Below are 18,742 nucleotides of genomic sequence, written 5' to 3'. Positions count from 1 at the left end.
AAGTTGTTCCTGTCACTACAGGTAACCAATAGAGGGGCCCTGCCCTCAGCCAGAGGAGGGAGAGGGATAATAGAGCATATTGGACTGTGTGGATTCGGTGGCCTGGCACATCAGAACCACAAAAATATGAGGCACTGGTGGATACTGGTGCACAGTGTACTCTAATGCCTTCGAGTTATAAAGGGACAGAGCTGAGCTATATCTCTGGAGTGACTGGGGGCTCTCAGGAATTGTCTGTGTTGGCGGCAGAAATAAGCCTCACTGGTAAAGACTGGCAGAAGCATCCTATAGTGACCGGACAGGGGGCTCCATGCATACTCGGTATAGACTATCTCAGAAGGGGGCACTTTAAGGATCCCAAGGGGTACCGTTGGGCTTTTGGAATAGCTGCTGTGGACACAGACAACATTAAGCAGCTATCTGTTTTACCTGGCCTATCAGAAGATCCGTCTGTTGTGGGGTTGCTACAAGTGGAGGAGCAACAGGTACCAATTGCTTTAGAAACGGTACACAGACAGCAGTACTGCACCAACAGGGATTCCTTGCTCCCCATTCGTAACCTGATTCATCAGCTAGAGAGCCAGGGAGTGATCAGCAAAACTCACTCACCTTTTAACAGCCCCATATGGCCGGTGCGTAAAGCCAGTGGAGAATGGAGGCTGACGGTAGATTACCGTGGCCTGAATGAAGTCACACCCCCACTGAGTGCTGCTGTGCCGGACATGTTACAACTCCAGTACGAACTGGAGTCAAAAGCAGGCAAGTCATTTGCCACCATTGACATTGCCATTGCATTCTTCTCAATTCCTCTGGCCACAGAATGCAGACCGCAGTTTGCCTTCACCTGGAGGGGCGTTCAGTACACTGGAACCGTTTGCCCCAGGGGTGGAAGCACAGCCCAACCATTTGCCATGGGTTGGTCCAAACTGCATTGCAACAGGGTGGTGCTCCTGAGCACTTATAATACATTGATGATATCACTTTGTGGGACAATATAGCACAGGAAGTCTTTGAGAAAGGAGAGCAGATTATCCAGATTCTCCGACTAGCTGGCTTTGCTATCAAGTGAAGCAAAGTGAAAGGACCTGCAAAAGAAATTCAGTTCCTAGGTATAAAGTGGCAAGATGGACGTTGTCACATCCCTACAGATGTGATTGACAAAATCACTGCCATGTCTCCACCCACAAGTAAGACACCCAAGCTTTTCTGGGTGTAGTGGGCTTTTGGAGAATGCATGTTCCAAACTACAGTCTCATTGTGAGCCCTCTCTGTCAGGTGACGTGAAAGAAGAATGATTTTGTGTGGGGCCCTGAGCAGCAGCAGGCTTTTGAGCAAATTAAGCAGGAGATAGCCCGTGCCGTGGCCCTGGGGCCAGTGCGGACGGGACAGGATGTAGGGAACATCCTCTACACTGCTGCTGGAAAGGAAGGTCCCACTTGGAGTTTGTGGCAAAGAGCTCCTGGAGAGACCCGAGGCCGACCCCTTGGATTCTGGAGTCGGGCGTACAGGGGGTCTGAGGAGCACTACACTCCAACTGAGAAGGAGATCTTAGCCGCGTACGAGGGGGTTTGAGCTGCTTCCGAAGTAATCGGTACTGAAACACAGCTCCTTCTGGCACCTCGACTGCCAGTGCTGAACTGGATGTTCATAGGAGAGGTTCCCTCCACCCATCATGCTACTGATGCCACCTGGAGTAAGTGGATTGCACTGATTACACAGCGAGCTCAGATGGGGAACCTCAACCGTCCAGGAATCCTGGAGGTGATCATGGACTGGCCTGAAGGTAAAAAGTTTGGAACAACACCAGCAGAGGAGGTGTCACGTGCCAAAGAGGCCCCACCATATAATGAACTACCAGACAATGAAAAGAGATACGCCCTGTTCACAGATGGATCGTGTCGCATTGTGGGTACGCACCACAGATGGAAATCTGCTGTGTGGAGCCCCACATGACGAGTTGCAGAGGCCACTGAAGGAGAAGGAGAATCAAGTCAGTTTGTAGAGGTAAAGGCCGTCCAGCTGGCCTTAGATATTGCTGAACGAGAGAGGTGGACAGTGCTTTATCTTTACACTGACTCATGGATGGTGGCAAATGCTTTATGGGGGTGGTTACAGCAATGGGAACAAAATGGTTGGCAACGGAGGGGTAAACCTATTTGGGCTGCTGAACTGTGGAGATACATTGCTGCCCAAATAAAGAATGTGGTTGTAAAGGTGCGCCATGTAGATGCTCATGTTCCTAAGAGCCGGGCAACTGAGGAACAACAAAATAACCACCAGGTAGATCGAGCTGCCAAAGTTAAGGTGGCTCAAGTAGACTTGGACTGGCAACAGAGTGAATTATTTTTAGCATGAGACCTCAGGCCATCAAGGAAGAGATGCAACATATAAGTGGGCTAGAGACGGAGGGGTGGACTTAACTATGGATGCTGTTGCACAGGTTATCCATGACTGTGACACATGCGCCACAATTAAACAGGCCAAGAGGATGAAACCTCTTTGGGAGGAAGGCTGATGGCAAAAGTATAAATATGGGGAGGCGTGGCAGGTTGATTATATCACCTTGCCACAATCTCTCAGTGGTAAGCGTTATGTGCTCACCATGGTAGAGGCAACTACTGGGTGGCTTGAAACATACGCAGTACCCCATGCTACCGCCCGAAACACCATCTTAGGGCTCGAGAAACAAGTCCTGTGGCGACATGGCACTCCTGAGAGAATTGAGTCCGATAATGGGACTCATTTCAAAAAATTCTCTTGTAAATACTTGGGCCAAAGATCATGGCATCGAGTGGATTTATCATATCCCCTATCACGCAGCAGCTTCTGGTAAAATTGAAAGGTACAATGGGTTGTTAAAAACCATGTTGAAAGCAATGGGTGGCGGAACATGTAAGCACTGGGAGAAGCATTTGGCAGAAGGCACCTGGTTGGTCAACACTTGAGGATCCATCAGTTGCAATGGTCCTGCCCAATCCAGATCTCTACCTACTGTAGTGGGAGATAAGGTCCCTGTAGTACATGTAAAGAACATGTTGGGAAAAGCGGCTTGGGTCCTTCCAGCTTCTGGAGAGGGCAAACCTCTCCGTGGAACTGTTTTTGCTCAGGGACCTGGGTCTACCTGGTGGGTGATGCAGAAGAATGGGGACGTACAGTGTGTACCACAAGGGAATTTGACATGGGGAGAGCGCCCTTAGTAATTCTATTACTATGTATATATGTATGTTGTGTGTGTTTGTATTTAATGCTTGTTAATCATTGTTTCTGTATGTATATATATTAAGCATGATGTAATGATGTTAAATAAGGGGTAGAATGTTATGGTTTTGTGATTTTTGTTGTATTATTGATACTCCACATCATAACATCATGTGGTGTATTGGAAGTTAAGGAGTTAATGCTCCAGCTCCGTGGATCATCAGTAGTTCTGGGTGTACCTGTCTCAGAAGAGAAGAACTACATTCCCCAGAGGACTGTGTGATGCTTTGCGTCTTTACATATTTCTGCCAAGAGGGAAAGATAAAAACTGTCTGTGGTCACGGGACGCTCTCTTCCCTTCGGGATGGAGCTCAGCAGTGGGTGTTTGTTGCAGCCGTCCACCTTCAGCGTTAGCGTCAGGCCTTCGGTTTATCGGACACTCTCTCTTGCTCATTTTATTTGATTCGTTCGCCTCAATTCCAATTCTATTGTATTATATTGTGATATCTTATTTAGTAAATTAGCTTTCCTCCTCAGATCGTTGCTGCTGTTTTGTTCCTAGGCCCATCTCCCTTCTTTTTCCCTCTTCCCCTTCCCCGGGGTGTGGGCCCGTGGGTCCCCTGCCTCAGTTGTTACAGCACCGGGTCAAACTGTCCCACAAATGGGTGACAGATGAGTATTGTCTTTGCCTTAGTATGTTACTCAATATATCACCTACTCTGTATTTGACAGAATTTTTACATGGTAATTAAATACAGGATGATTAGAGACATTATAATTATGCAAGGGTTTATTATTCAAGTTTATTGACTTATTTCTATTTTTGTCACTTGTGCAGATTTAATCCTGGTTTAGGTGGATTGGGAAGCACTGGAGCTCCTACAGGGTCCAATGTACCTAGTTCTGTTCCCAGTGATAGTACAAACCCAGCATCAGGAGCTGCTGAACCCAGTCACCAGCAGTTTGTCCAGCAGATGTTGCAGGCACTTGCTGGTGCAAATGCTCAGGTAAAGTTAATACTTTACTTTTTACTGCGATCTAGATTTTTTTATTATTATTATTAAAGTTTTCTCTTAAAATGAATTAAATTTGCAATTTGAGGGGAGAGTTCAGAGTACTTCTGGTAAAAAGTAAAAAAAAAAAAAAAAGGCAACAAAAAGCAGAAGAAGCTTAAAAATGGTGTTGCAGTTGTGCAAGTAAATGCTAAAAATCATTAAATTTGAGTAAAAGTGTCCTCTGAACAGTTAATCCTTTTAATATACTCATTTTTATACCCTTCAATTTCTGAAATGCCTGGAAAGAAGCAAATTGTGGTGATGAGGTTTGCTGATAGTTGAACTGTGTGCTCAGGCAAGAGCTTAAAAATGCATGCAGAAGGCACAGCTTTGTCAGCAGTGCTGTCTGTAGCTGTGACAGCTCTGTGCAGTGCTTCGGAATAGCCACTCCAGTTATTTGTGTTCTGAATTTGTTTTATGCTCCATGGACATTCTGTGGGCTGAAACTGCAGTGCGTTTTGTTATGCTGTGAGCTCTTAGGCTATGGCTTTGCTGTTCTGCATAGTTGTGCTTAGGGAGGAGCAAGTGGTGCTCGGAGAGACTTGTTCAGTGTTTGGTTGTCTTTATTTTCTGTTGTCTCGAACCACATGTTTGGAGCTTTTACTGGCAATAGTTTCTTGATGGATGAAACTGTTGAATTAGAACAAAAGAGCAATTAGCTGTAGCTACACAAGTTTTGTGTTAAGATCTAAAATTTCACTGATTTAAAGTGACTTATTAGTATTACTCCAGCACATTGTTTTCCTATAAATGTTCTCATTCAAAAATGCTTTTGAAGTGGAGAATTTTGCCATGAGTTTATAAATGAGCACAAGTGTGAGTTTGCTTTAGGGTGAAGCTTTCCAACAGTTAGAATTCTGGTAACTGAAACAACAAATACTTGGAAGATTAAAAGCAGGTTGACGACATTAGCATCAAGAAAAGAAAGCCTGAGACATTCGCCACTGCCAGCAGTGACATCATGAGAGTTCTGCTGTCTGACATTACTAGGTTCAGTTATCTCATTTTATAAATTATCTATTTTATGCATTTGTAATTATATATATATGTATCTATGTTATTCAATATGTAACATAGAAGGAGAATGGGATCAAATGTAGATATGCCTATTATCTGTAGCTATACTAAAAAGTTATTCTTACAGCATAAATGTACCAAATTCTGTTTTTTTTTCTTCTCTTTCTGTAGATTAGGAATGCTGTGTAAGTGTAGATACTCTTAAAACACGATGCTATTCAAACAATGATTTGTATGCAAATTGAATTTGTCATGGTCTAGGTTTAGAAGCCAGAATTTTGTAAAGACGAGGAGTGGTACAGAAGCTACTGTGTTCAAGTCTAGTACTTTGCCAGATGTGTACTTTGGTTTTACAACTTGAAATTTTGTTCTCAACAGTTCCAAACTCCAGAAGTTAGATTTCAGCAACAACTGGAGCAGCTGAGTGCGATGGGCTTCTTGAACCGTGAAGCAAACCTGCAAGCGCTAATAGCAACAGGTGGGGATATCAGTGCAGCCATTGAAAGGCTCCTTGGCTCTCATCCTTCATAGCAGTGTTTCTTTAACTTGAAAAAATGTAATTTATTTTTGATAACTGCTCTTAAATCTTTAAAATACTTGCTTTTGTTTCATTCTGACTCTTGGAATTGTCTTGTTATAACTAAAATCAACCTACATTTTAAGGTGGAGTGCAGTAATTTTCTGCAAACAATGGGGATCAGTGAATTTTCTCTCAGTTGTTGCATGCATCACACAACTTCTGTTTTGCATTATTTGTGATTTCACAAAAGCTTTCACAGTTGCGTGAACATGTTTTGTATCACTTGCAACTGTCCAGTTTATTTCCTGCCTACACATTAGCCTTCAGTAGTAATTTAATGTAGAGTACAAATGAAAAAGAAAAAAAAAAAGATTGAAGCTATAATTCGTGGTTACCAATACTGCTTATTGTGATTTCAGCATGTATTTTTTTTTGCTAGCAGAACACTGTAAGATTTATACCACTTGAATAATCTACCATTTTTGCTTTAATTTGTATAAAATATAAACACAGTATATACAGTGGAGACAGCTCATTTCTAGAAATTTACATGTTGCAATAGAATAATATTATAAGTAACCGAAAAATACAGGAAAAAAAAAAAAAGTCATATACCATGTTTTCAGTGTAGAATCTTCCTGCCTCTTTGGTAACCATCTCAGCAAAAGAGCTTAGGCAAGTTCATTTAAAATAATGCAGTTACTGTTCTGGTTATTTCGTTAAATCTAACTTTGGAAACTTGCATTGTAAAATCGTCTCAATATTCACAAAGATTAACTGTAAATTACTTCAATTGCTGTGCAACTTAAAGGGGTGCTGCCTTGTGCTCAGAAACTGCTCGTACGGCTTTTGGGTTTGTTTCTTGAGGTTCTAACATGCATTGATTTTGTAATTGGAAGCATCAGCGTCACACACTGTCATCATGTGATACTCTGCTTACTTTCAAGCTCCATGTAAAAAAAAAATACTGTGTATCTTCTGAAGTTTTACTGGTAGTAATCTCTACTGTGCACAGATAATAAATAAATTCAAAAATCTTTCAGCATCTCGGCTCGGTGTGTTTGCAGCTGATGAGTTGGAATTTAAGATGGTTGATGAGTTAACAGCTGGCCTCTGAGTGTGAGCTCAGGAATATTTACCAGTCTGGGGCTAAGACTTGTAAAGAACTCTCTGCATATGCACTGAAGGGGAGAGTCTAAGACATCTGATATTGAAGAGCACCACTCTGTCTAAAAGTGGGGATGATGCAATAAAATATACTGCTGTGTGTTACTGAATGGCATTTTGTGGGCACTGGCACTGAATTCCTATGAATGTTGGTTTGAATAATCTTTTGATGGAAAGTATAACTTCAGTTTGTTTTAAAAACATCACTTGCAAATGGCTTAAAATTATTAGCATGAATTCAAAGTTGCTAATCAGTTTAATGAAACAAAACTGTAATAGGAAGTAAAGTAGTGTGAACGTTTTCTTGCAACAACATCCATCAGCACTCGAAGTACTTGAGATGCACCCTGCAAACCAAGACCCTGCATTTGAAGTAAAACTATATTAGAATTGAAGAAAAGGTGAAGTTTGACCTAAATTATACAGCAATCCCTTGAATGAAGTTTACTTCCTGAGGTACAGCCAATATTTATCTATTTCCAAGTGGTAACAACAGTAGCTTCCTTGTAAGCAGTGGTAGAACACTGACCATCTGCCCAGGGTGAATTCTGCTTTTGCCACAAAGTGAAATAGCAGTGGGTGAAACCAGGTTTAGAAGTCTAGAATTGTTTGTGTGGATAAATGAAGCTTATGTACAGAGACCGTTCTGGGATCTTCCCCTGCACGTGCATGCAGCCTCCTTAAAGCCTTGGGAGCTGTGGTGTGTGATTGGTGCTTTAGGTGACTGTTTGTCTTTTCCTAGAATGTAAGCAGACAGAAGTAAGGCTTTCTTACCTTTCAAACTGGGGATAATGCACTGCTTAACAGGTTGAGAACCATCTCTTAAGTGGTGTCCTCAAATAGTGGAGCTGGGATCCACAGACAGCCCTGAGAAACGTGTGACCAGAGATCCAGTGTTCTTCTCAAGTGACTTCTGCATTCCCGTGACCTCACACATGAACAGGCCCTGCAGAAGCCCAGCAGGATTTCCCTGAAGTCAGGGAAAAAGCCAAACACCGCTGCAAACCACTGTGCATTTAGCTGTGAGATTCAGACATGCAGCACCGTGATAACAGTTTAAGAAACAGGATATCACAACAGCTCAGTCCAGCAAAGTACAGAAACCTTGTATTTGTTGGAATAAAAACAACCATCAGCTGCAGCTAATAAAAAGTTTCCTAGTACTCAACTTCTAAAAAAAAAAAAGCAGAAAGAGAACCTACTGAAAGTAATGGCTTCCTGGCTTCTACTCAGTTTTGCAGTTCAGTGGTGCAGATCCCGTGGGCTTTTTGTTTTTTGTTTTGGTCTGTTTCTCTCTGGAACACAATGAAGTGGGGCAAAAGTTCCTCCTGTTCTGAGATTCTGAGTAATGCCGGCACTTGGCCCTATCTTCAGATCAGGGTTCTGCAGAAAAAGAGGTGGTGCACTTTGAACGGCCTTCTGCTTTCAGCCCCTCACTGCCTGCTGCCCTTTCTTGGAAATGTGAGGTTCTTGTGAATGAACTATAACTGGCTTTGGATGCTGACAATGTCCAGTTAATGTGGAGGCAAAAATACTGAGGTGTCTTCTTCTAATGGAGAGATACAGGTGAGAATCACTACGGACATAGCAGGCTCAAGTACTTAGCTACAGTAGTGAAAACTGCAACTGTCATTCATAACATAATTGGCATGTTAAATAGTTCTCTTAACATCCTTCCCTTTCAGTCTCATTGGAACTGTGGAAATATTTTGATTTTCCTCTAAATTAAAGGCAAATGCATTAACGATTAAGAAATGGAAACCTGCTGTCATTGAAGATAGCAATAACCAAACTTGAAGCAGCATGAACTGCAAGAAGAATATACTTTGTTTAGGAAAGGCAGACTTCCAAGCCAAGGTGCTTACAGCTGAGGGACCTGCTAAGTGCCGAGCACAATTTGCTGTTAGTACCAGCTAATTTGGGAGCATGGGGTGAGAACTGGAGTCTTGCTTTTAAAGCACTCATGCAGTTTCTTTCTTGAGGGTCTAAATCATGATTGTGGCAGGATGCAACTGCTTTCCCATGCATCATAGTGTCCTGAACATTGCCTGTCACAATGGGAAAATAAATAAGTAAATAAATAAGTGGGCGTAAACGTGTAATAGGTGGCACGCAGGAAATGTGAAGGCTTTGTTAAAAGCCAAGGCACCACAAGAGGGTGCCATTTCTTTGATTTTTCATTGTGCTTAAACATTTACATTCTGGGTCACTTGGTCTGAGGCTAAGAAACATCCAGATGTCTCTTGCTTGTAACTCTGCCTCTGAGAGCTTGCAGTGCTCATCATTCCTGCTAAGGGCAGGAATTTGTACTAGTACACCAGAAAGCATTGAATGCTAACACGAAATGAGAAGGCAAAAGCTTTTCAACTAGTTACTCAGGTAAAAATAACTCCAGAGGTACTTGGAAGCATGACTTTTTAATTCATCAATCCTCCAAAAAATTTGCCTGACACACAGACTAATTTGTGTGCAACAGTACATTAATATGATGCTGTTAGGTCCAACTTGTAGAATCTTTCCTACAAAAATTGCTTGTGGAGTTTTCATTAAGTTAAGCTAAGAAGGTACCTTCTGTTTAATAAGATGTAAAGTTATTTTAAAAACAGAAACAGAAGAAAACAGCATCTACATCTTGTAGTCCTAAATTCCATCGAGCTAGGTAACCGTGTTTGGAAACTCCTACTGAAAAGAAAAAAATAAAGTATTAGAAATTGTTTGCCCCTAAGACTTAAAGGTGTTGTACAAAAACCTATGTGTTAAAATGTATTGGAGTAAGCATTGCCTGTGATGGATGACTGGAGCGTGCCAGAAAAGAGAAAGGGAAGTGAACAAATATTTAGAAGAAGAAAAAGTCATTCAATCTTGTATGCAGTACTACTTCACTGCTTGTCTTGCTATATACTCTGTCAAAAGATAGATACATTTTATATGTTTCAGACACTACTTAGGAGCCAGGATGATGCCCCTGGTATTTATTTACATAACTCTTTATACAGTTGTATTTTGTATGTTACTTCACCACTACCACCATCACCTTTTTCCCTTTGTATCTTCTGCCTCCTTGTTCAGTAAAAGTATTAAAGATCAGTTCTCTGGGGATGTTGTCAAGAACACAAACACAGAAACTAAAACATGTTAAAAATCTGTCAGTGAGACACTGTCATTGTCAGGTGTGGAACTTCATTATGTGTATTCCTCTCCTTCATACTTGTAGCAAAATAAATGTACTGCTTTAACAAAGCTATAAATTAAGCCATCACTTGTTAGATGTGCCTGTCTCCATGTCTGACAGTAAAAATTGGAAAATAAATCCAATTACTGTGTGTGATTCTTGGTGCCATTTTCAAAAGTGGGCTGTGTATAGACACTAATACAAATTTTATGTTCACATAGTGAGGAATTTAAAAATTGGCAGATTTTTAGAACTTCGTTTTGTATGACTCTTACAGAGCCATGACAAAAGTTCCAAGAGTAGCAAACCAGTTCTTAACACTGTAATTCACTTAAATATTGGGAAAATGAATCACTGCTTTGATTGACTTAGAAATTATTAAAATGACTCTTCATCAACCTGATATTGCTAAGGGAATTTCTGCCTGTATAATTTAGAAACTTACTTTGGAAAAGCCTCACCCTGAAAAAATGGCTTGCTCAATCTCCAGCACTATCTCAGGAAGAGATTTCTCTAGACTGACAGTAATAAAGTTTTCTGGTGCTGCAGGAGGCTCCAGAGCATCAAATTGAGACTGGAGAAGTTTCAGTGGCATGAAGTGTCCTCTCCTCTTCTCCAGGCGCCGAGCAATGAGGTCTGGAGGACCATCCAGATGAACAAAGAGGATCTTCAGTGCTGCATTTTCTCCTGGTTTCTCTGATGGGTTGTTTTCAATTGCAGATGCTCCACTAACTAAGATATGTCTGTAGATTTTCTTCAGTGCCGAGCAGGCCAGAACTGCATCTTGTCTAGATGACTCTTCTCTATCAAACAGGAAAACAAATGGCATATTGTCATGAGAGACAAACCCTGTATCCTTGTAAAGGACATCCTTGGGACTGTCATTGGTAAACCAATGCCATGTGCTTCCATGTGTCTGCAATTACGCTTCAATTAGTCAGCAGTGCAGTTATGCACTGTTGATTTGGGGAAGTTTCTGGAGTTAGGCAGTGGCCTTGGGCTGCCATGTTACAAAAAACATTGGATCTAACATAATAGTATAGATAATTTCTCAAGAAATTAACATATGCTCGAACAAGGTATGATCACTTGGTGTGCACATGGAATCAATGGCCATTGTCCAAAGCTAGAGCAAGGAGAGCATTAAGGTGAAATCAGATTCAGAGGAAGCTGGCTAGATACGACATTCTGGAAGAGTAACTTTTGAGATATCTATGTAAATAAAATCCCGTCTACTTTGGGAAGTTGGTGGCTGATGTTACAGAGCGATTCCCCTTCCATCTACCCCTAATAGATTCTGTGATCCAAGAAAGAACATAGCATACTGGCAGCAGGCTGTAAGTAATGGCCAGTTGTTGACTGTGATAGTCATCCTTTGTTTGCAGTAAAGGTGCAAGCAGGCTAAACTAATCAAGACAACCTATGTCAATTGCCAATCTCTACGGCTTTCAGCAGGCCCCTTTCCAGACTAAATCTCACCCTCTCTTTATGTTTCAGACCCCAGATGCTTCTGAATAGGCAGCAAATTGCCCCACAGGTTTATTGCCAGCAGTTTAGCACACTTCTGCCATATGAAACTCAGAAAATGGATTCTGTATCCAAGTTACTGAAAAATTAAAAGGATATCTGATAATGGCTACAACTGAGAAAAGATAAATCCAAGGAAACAGAGTGCAAAGTTCGGTATTTGAGCATTCTAGATCTCCTTGGAGCTTCACAAAATGGTTGAGATTGGAAGGAGTCTCCAGAGGTCATCTGGTTCAAAATCCTATGTTCATGCAGGGACACCTGCAGCGGACATCATGTTCAGACAGCTTTAGAACACGGATGGGGATTCCACCACCTGTGGGCAGCCTGCTTGCTGCCAGAGCTCAGTCCCCTTTACAGTTCCTCTTTATGTTCAGGAGAAATATCCCAAGCTTCAGTTCATGCCCACTGCCTCTTGATCGGTTACTGGTAACCACTTGAAAGAATCTGGCTTTGTCTTCTTTGCAGTCCACACTTCAGATATATGGCCATCTTGGTGAGATTTCTCCCCATGCCTCCATGTTTTACAGTCCCAACTCCCAGGCTTTCCTTGTAGGAGAGGTAGTCCTGTCCCTTTGTCTTCACAGCCCTTTGCTGGGCTCTCTCCAGTAGCTCACGTTTGTACTGGGAAGCCCATAATAAGACACAGTACTCCTTCCACCTGCTGGTAAAACTCCTCCTAAAGCAGCCCAGGATATTGTTAGACATCTTTGCATCAAGAGCTTATTGCTAATGTTCACCTTTTTGTCCACCACAATCTCCAGAGCCTTTCCTACCACACTGCTTTCCTGCTGGGCAGCTCTCGGCATGTCCTGATGCTTCAGATTGACACTTCCCAAGTGCAGGACTACAGTTCTCCTTGTTGAACTGTCAGCCAATTCTTCTGCCTGTGTAGGTACCTCTGAATGCCAGCACTGCACTCTGACACATCATGCACTCATCCCAGTTGAGTCAACTGCAGGCTTGCTCTGGGTACACTCTTGATCCAGATCACATACGAAGATATCAGACAGGATCAAATTCAATCTCTATATGTGTAGCACACCTCTAGTTACTGGGATCTAAGTAGACTTTGTGCCAATGATCACCAGTTTCTAAGCCTGGCCTTTCAGACAATTTTCAGTCCAACTCACCAGCCCATACTTCATCAACTTCTCTATGAAGATCCTATGTGAAATAGTGTCAAAAACCTCACTTACTCCCAGGTAGACAATATCCACTGCTTTCCCCTCTATCTATCTACTAAACCAGACATTTCATCACAGAAGAGGATCAGGTTTGTCAAGCATGACAACACCTATGTAAATCCACACTGACTACTCTTGATTCCTTCTCTTTCACATGCCTGGAATGGTTTCCAGAATTAATTTCTTAATCGTCTTCGCAGAGATCAAGGTGAGGCTATCCAGCCTGTAGTTCTCTGGGTCTTTCCCTTGGCTCTCCTCTTGAATATAAAGTAGTAACATTTACTTTATTCCTGTCATCAAGCACTTCTCCAATTTGCCGTGATTGTTCAAAGATCACTGAGAGTAGCATCAAAATGACATTTGCCAGCTTCCTCATCAGGGGTGCATTCTGTCAGGGCCTGTAGACTTGTTAAGTTCACTCTGCTCAAGTATTCCCTAACCTGGAGACCCATTCTCTTCTACCAGGAGATGATCTTCCCCGTTCCAGATCTAACCACAGGTGTTCATGGAAAAGCCTGGAATTCCTTTGAATTGAAAGTGCTTCTAGCATTCTTTGCAGGTTATTTGTCTCTGCTTTCTCCTTCTGTATGCTTCCTTTTTGGCCAGGAGCTACTTGTTCATCCTCAACCGCCCCCCAGAATTTCTGTCTGACTTTGTGCTTGCAGGGATGGATTGCACTTGGACTTGGCATAGGTAATTTGTGAACATCAGCAATTTTTCCTGGGCTCCTCTTCCCTCAATGTCTTAATCCCATGGGACACTTCCAATCAGATCCTCGAAGTAAGCCCTCCTCAAGTACAGGGTTGTGCTCTTGCTTTTTACCTGCCTCACGCTCTCAGGAATCTCAATGCCATGGTCACTGCATCTAAGGTTGTCTTTGAGCTTCACATCTCCAATAAGCCCTTCCTTATTACTATGTATGAGATCCATCAAAGCATCTCTCCTCAATGGCTTGTCTGTCATTTGAGTTGAAAAGTGTCACTAATGCACTCCAAGAACACTCTGGATCGCTTAAGTCTCACTTTGCTGTTCCTGTAACAGTCACCTTCTGCACTGCCAAAATGTTGGCTTGCTCTTTAATCCTCGCCTATAAGCTCTCAGCTGGCTCCACATCCAACCCCAGGCTGTATGTACTTCAGCTATTCCCTCACATAAAGGGCAGCTCCTCCTCTTTGACTTCCAGGCCTTGCCTTCCACAAGAGCCTGTATTCCTACAGTGCAGTACTCCAGCCATCTGAGCCTCACCACCAAACACACCGTGAGTCCAACAAGACCATAGCCCTGCAACTGCACACAGTTCTGTAATCTCCTGTGCTTACGCCTCATATTGCACAATTAGTGTGCAGACACCTCAGAGGCACTCCTGCATTTCCCAGAAAGGGTCTGCTGCTGTTTTTCCCCATTTTTTTCTCCTCAAGAATCATTCTTTGTTGACAGTTCCTTGCTTACGCACAAATGCTTGAGGTGATGCCATCTAAGCCCTATCTTGCTTACTTTTTGTTCTCTGTTGTTCACATCTCTCCAGGCCCACTGTTTGCCAACCTTATCCATCACAAGGCTGCTGGTAACTCTCTCTCTCCCCTGTCATTCCTACTTTAAAGTCCTCCTTTCCAGTTAAGACATCCTTCTGGCAAAGACAGCTTTGCCTCACTGAATGAGCTGGACTCACCCCTCACTTCACAGCCAATTGCAGGAATGCAATACCAGTGTCCTCCTTCTTATACCATTTGTCTTTATTGGAAAGATGGAGAATGCCAACTGGGCCACCATGACCCTGATTCTTCTTTACAGAGCAGGATCCTCAGGGGTTCAGCACAGCATATTAAATTAAAGAAGAGTGAGTTTAAAGCTACACATCTTACTATTCTCACCTTCCAGTATAAAAAACCTTTGATTTACCTTTTCCTCCGAACAGCTGAGGTAGGACTGAGGTTAAAAAGTATATAATTACTATAATCCAGAGCTAAATAAAAAGTTGATCACCTGACAAATCTCTGAATACAAATATCTCTAAAAGGAGAGTCAGTGTTATAACTACCAGATACTCATGCATTTGGGACTGCATCTTACTAAAACCAAAAGTATTTTAGATTTTTTTTATCCTACTATTATTGTCATTGTACTCTGTGTTACGCCCTTTTTAAGTAGATAACGTTGGCTTTACTATCAAACCAGATCCTTGAAATGATCCACAGGCAGGAGAAAGAAGAAACTTGCTGGCAACAGTTTTCCCAAAATTATTGTTCAGGAATTGTCACACCCCCAGTAATTGTTATGGCACCTTAGATTACTGGAGATAGAATGCTTTTACTAGCTGCAATAGTTTGTACATTACCACATAAGTTTCAATTTTTGAACCTTTTTTTCTTTTTTAAATATAGTTTTGTCTTTAACCCCAGTTCCTTAAATCTAGAGATTCTCTTACCTCTTTAGTATATCATGCAATGCACAAAGCCATGGAATCCTGTCCTAGAAACAAAACAAATTAGTTCAAAATTGTATGTGAAATTGATTTGAATAATCACTTTCAACATCTGAAGCATTTGATCAGCAATAATATTTATAGCCAGTTCATTTTTTGTTGTCATTCTTCCTAATACAGATTTGCTACCTCTGCTTGCATGCTAAGAAGTGCAGTGCATATTATCAATATGACATTTTATGGGGGATACTACTTGTTATGTTACATACACCCAGAGATATCTTATGGAGTTAAATTGTTTTGAAAGTCAGATAAATTCTCCCTAGCCTCTACAATACGATTCAATGTAGTCTGCTCTCAGAATGGTTATTTCTTGTCCCTTCTCTACAACACTGAGGCTGTCAGGAACTACTCCAAGGTGTCAAGACTGATCTAAACTTACGTTACCTGAAATAACTTGGCTATATAATTTTTATGCCAGCAGCAACCACAACTAAATGCACTCATAACTGCAGTTTTGTAACTCCTTTGCTCAGTACTCTGGCAAAGGCAGTGTGATTGATTGGCTTCTTAATATAATCTGATCTTAAACCTTAAGCTCTCAGCAACTTTTGTCATACCAGCTGAGCGGTAAACTATTGATCCCATTTCACCTTTCTCTGCAGCTCCTGCTGGATGAGGGCAACAAATGAAAATACAGACAGACAATCGCAATGCCTTTTTGTTCTTATCATTACGGATTCACTTTCCACTGCCATTCAAGAAGGCCCTTATAGTTCCACACTACTGATGTTACACAAGAGATATTTCAGCATTGCTTGGCACTACACGCCCATAATGCTGAACGTTCAATTATGCAGTTCTGCTTTACAGACATAGTAGGTTTTATGAACTTCCAGCCAGATTGAAGTTTTCAATAAATATTTAGAACATTTTTTTTTCAGTGTACTGAAGAACTCCCAAGCTCAGCCTTATGTTGCTAGAGATTTTCTGGGAAATGTTCTTAAAACCCATTTCAAGTAAGAGCACTAAACAAAAACAACAAGAACAACAAAAACAGGGAGTAACTACTACAGTAATTGAAAGTGGTGTGCTTCGAAAGAGAAACACAAAAGACCTTTGTGTGTCTTCATGTACTTAATTTAAGGCAGAAACTTGTGATCTAAAGCTGCAGTTCCATACACTGATGTAGAGGAATAGCTCTCTGGGATCCACCAAGAGTGTGGTCAGCAGGTCAAGGGAGATGATCCTCCCTCCCTTTTTCTGCCCTAGTGAGGCCACATCTGGAGTACTGGGTCCAGTTCTGAGCTACAAAGACAATGAGGGGTCTGGAGTATCTCCCTTATTACCTTATGAGGAAAAACTGAGAGCTGGGCCTATTAAGCCTGGAGAAGACGGAGAGAGGATCTTATCAATGCTTATAAATATCTAATGGACAATCAAGTGGATGAGGCCAGGCTCTTTTTGGTAGTGCCCAGTGACAGGACAAGGGGCAAACGGCCCAGAAAATTCCATCAGAATATGAAAAAGAACTTTTCTGTACTGTGAGCGTGACTGAGCACCGGACCAGGATGCCCACAGGGGTTGTGGAGTCTGCTTCACCTTGGACAATTTCCTGTGCAACCTACTGTGGGGTACTTCCTTTAGCAAGGGGTTGGACTGGATGATCTCCAGAGGTCCCTTTTGATCCCTGTGGTGATTCTTATGAACTACAGACCTAGACAACCAACCTATGTTTATACATGAAATACAATGTTTTGTAATGTGATTTGTCAGAGGCCACAAAGATGAAGTAGTCTTGATGACTACTCTGTCAGAATTCATACAAATTACCTCATCATTTAGCGGTATTCCTGCTGCCATCTTCTTCTTATTCTCTGGAGAATGATAGTCATCTGCATCATAGAATTTCCATCCCAGCTAAGAAAAAAAAAAAAAAAGGTCATTCAGCCAAATCAGATTTGGAAAGATCCTATTAAAGATCACAGAATTTATCAAGACATCTAAAGGCTAGAGGCCTCTTACACCTCAGCACGAATCACCATTAATGCAATGCCATTTACCACAGCTACCAGGTCAGCATAACAGCAGCAGTGGTTGACACATAATAGCTGTTGTTTCAAGAGGATGTTGCGTTGGCAATAGCTGCCCAAACCGGCTTCAGTGAGTCGGCAAACTACGCTGTGGCAGGGTCACGACTGAGTGCCAGTTGTCCAAGAGCTGCGGGTTGTCAGACGGGAAGTTAAGTATGGACCAACCATCCAAGAACACAGTTCAGCCGTACCTTCGCTGCCAAACGCGACCCAACCGTGGTTCTGCAAAGAAGCACAAAGGCACTCGTTATTCCATCACCTCTGAGCGGCATGACTGCCAGAACTCACCCCTACACCTCGCTAGGGGGACAAATCTTTACTTACAGCCGCAAAACAAAAGCGGCCGTGACTTACAAGCCCACGCTTACCAGAACCAAACCAGAGCCCTTCCCGCTCGTCCAGCCGCGGTGCTGGGCGGGCTGCGGGTGAGCGCCGCGCGTCGCCGCCAGCCCCGGGGCTCCGGACCCCCCCTCCCCACCGCCCGGTACTTACTTCCCGGAGCCGCTCACGCCCATGACCACCACCAGCACCATGGCGAGCCCCGCCTCAGCCCCGCCCACTCCGCGCGTCCCTCCCCTCAGCCGCCACAGCCCCGCGTCCACGAGCAGCGCTCCGCCGCCGTGCGGGCGGGCTGGGAGCTGCTGCACGAATGGACCCGCTTACGTAACACCGCCTGACAGGGGTCACGTAGAGCAGGCACGGCCGTTTGTTGGGCACCCCTCGCCCTCTGGCTCGTGGACTTCTGCCCTTACGTCGTAATTATCCCATCGGTCCGCGGCGCGTTGCGCGGGAGCGGCTCCGCCTGGCGGATGGGTGCCGGCACGGAGCGCTGCCCGACGGGGCGAGCCGGCACTTGTTGTTTGAGGGACTTCAGTTCGAGTTTAAGCGAGAGAATACACGCAATACGGCCGTGACTTCACGTGTCGCTGTGTTCCAGTGCAGTCTCTGTAGGAAAACAATCACCGCTTTCCTGCCTGGCTGATTTTCAGCTTCTTATCGCCTCTTCACCTAGGGCTTGATGGCATCAAACCCGGGGTGAAGTGACCGCTGCCTGATGCTGCGAGGGCGAATGTGGCACAGCAGCAGCTGGGACTAACACATCTCCCCTGTGGGCAAAGAGCTGGTGTCAGCATCTTTGCGGAAAATGTTGCAGTCTGAACAGAGATTACAAATGGCAAGAATGGGTGAGTGGAGCAATTTCATTTTTCTTCTTGCTTTTTTGCAAGTGTTGTAGTACGTTGCAGGGAATGGCAGTTGTTAAGAGGCCTAAGTAGAGAGATTGTCACTCGGATAGGTGTGGGGTGGCTCAGGCCTGCACCTCGTGCTCACATTTGCCTGCAGCAAGTATAATGCCAGAGATACTGCAGTCATTAATTCCTCTAGC

General features: G+C 43.1%; 2 protein-coding genes across 3 annotated transcripts in view; one reads left to right on the top strand and one right to left on the bottom strand.

Annotated features, from left to right (window-relative positions):
* The window catches only part of UBQLN1 (ubiquilin 1), a 32,779-nt gene extending 25,952 nt beyond the window's left edge, over positions 1 to 6,827 (top strand). For both annotated transcript variants that reach the window (XM_065745574.1, XM_065745573.1), the window contains 2 exons: positions 4,037 to 4,205; positions 5,649 to 6,827. In XM_065745574.1, coding sequence (XP_065601646.1) covers positions 4,037 to 4,205; positions 5,649 to 5,801 — 322 coding nt within the window. In that variant the 3' untranslated portion in view covers positions 5,802 to 6,827. The remainder of the gene's footprint in view (positions 1 to 4,036; positions 4,206 to 5,648) is intronic.
* A 3,552-nt stretch (positions 6,828 to 10,379) lies between these two features.
* IDNK (IDNK gluconokinase) lies at positions 10,380 to 17,894 on the bottom strand. The gene is made up of 5 exons (XM_065745644.1): positions 17,851 to 17,894; positions 17,550 to 17,580; positions 17,099 to 17,185; positions 15,269 to 15,312; positions 10,380 to 10,932 (listed from the first exon to the last, which is right to left on the bottom strand). The coding sequence occupies exons 1-5, from the start codon at positions 17,889 to 17,891 to the stop codon at positions 10,587 to 10,589; spliced, it is 549 nt and encodes a 182-aa protein (XP_065601716.1). The 5' UTR covers positions 17,892 to 17,894; the 3' UTR covers positions 10,380 to 10,586.
* Between the last annotated feature and the right edge of the window lie 848 nt (positions 17,895 to 18,742).

The sequence above is a fragment of the Cyrtonyx montezumae genome, unplaced genomic scaffold, assembly GCF_038088225.1.
Source record: "Cyrtonyx montezumae isolate F1298 unplaced genomic scaffold, pur_monq_1.0 scaffold_36, whole genome shotgun sequence".
Classification (NCBI taxonomy): Eukaryota; Metazoa; Chordata; class Aves; order Galliformes; family Odontophoridae; genus Cyrtonyx; species Cyrtonyx montezumae.
This window is presented reverse-complemented; position numbering and strand designations above follow the sequence as displayed.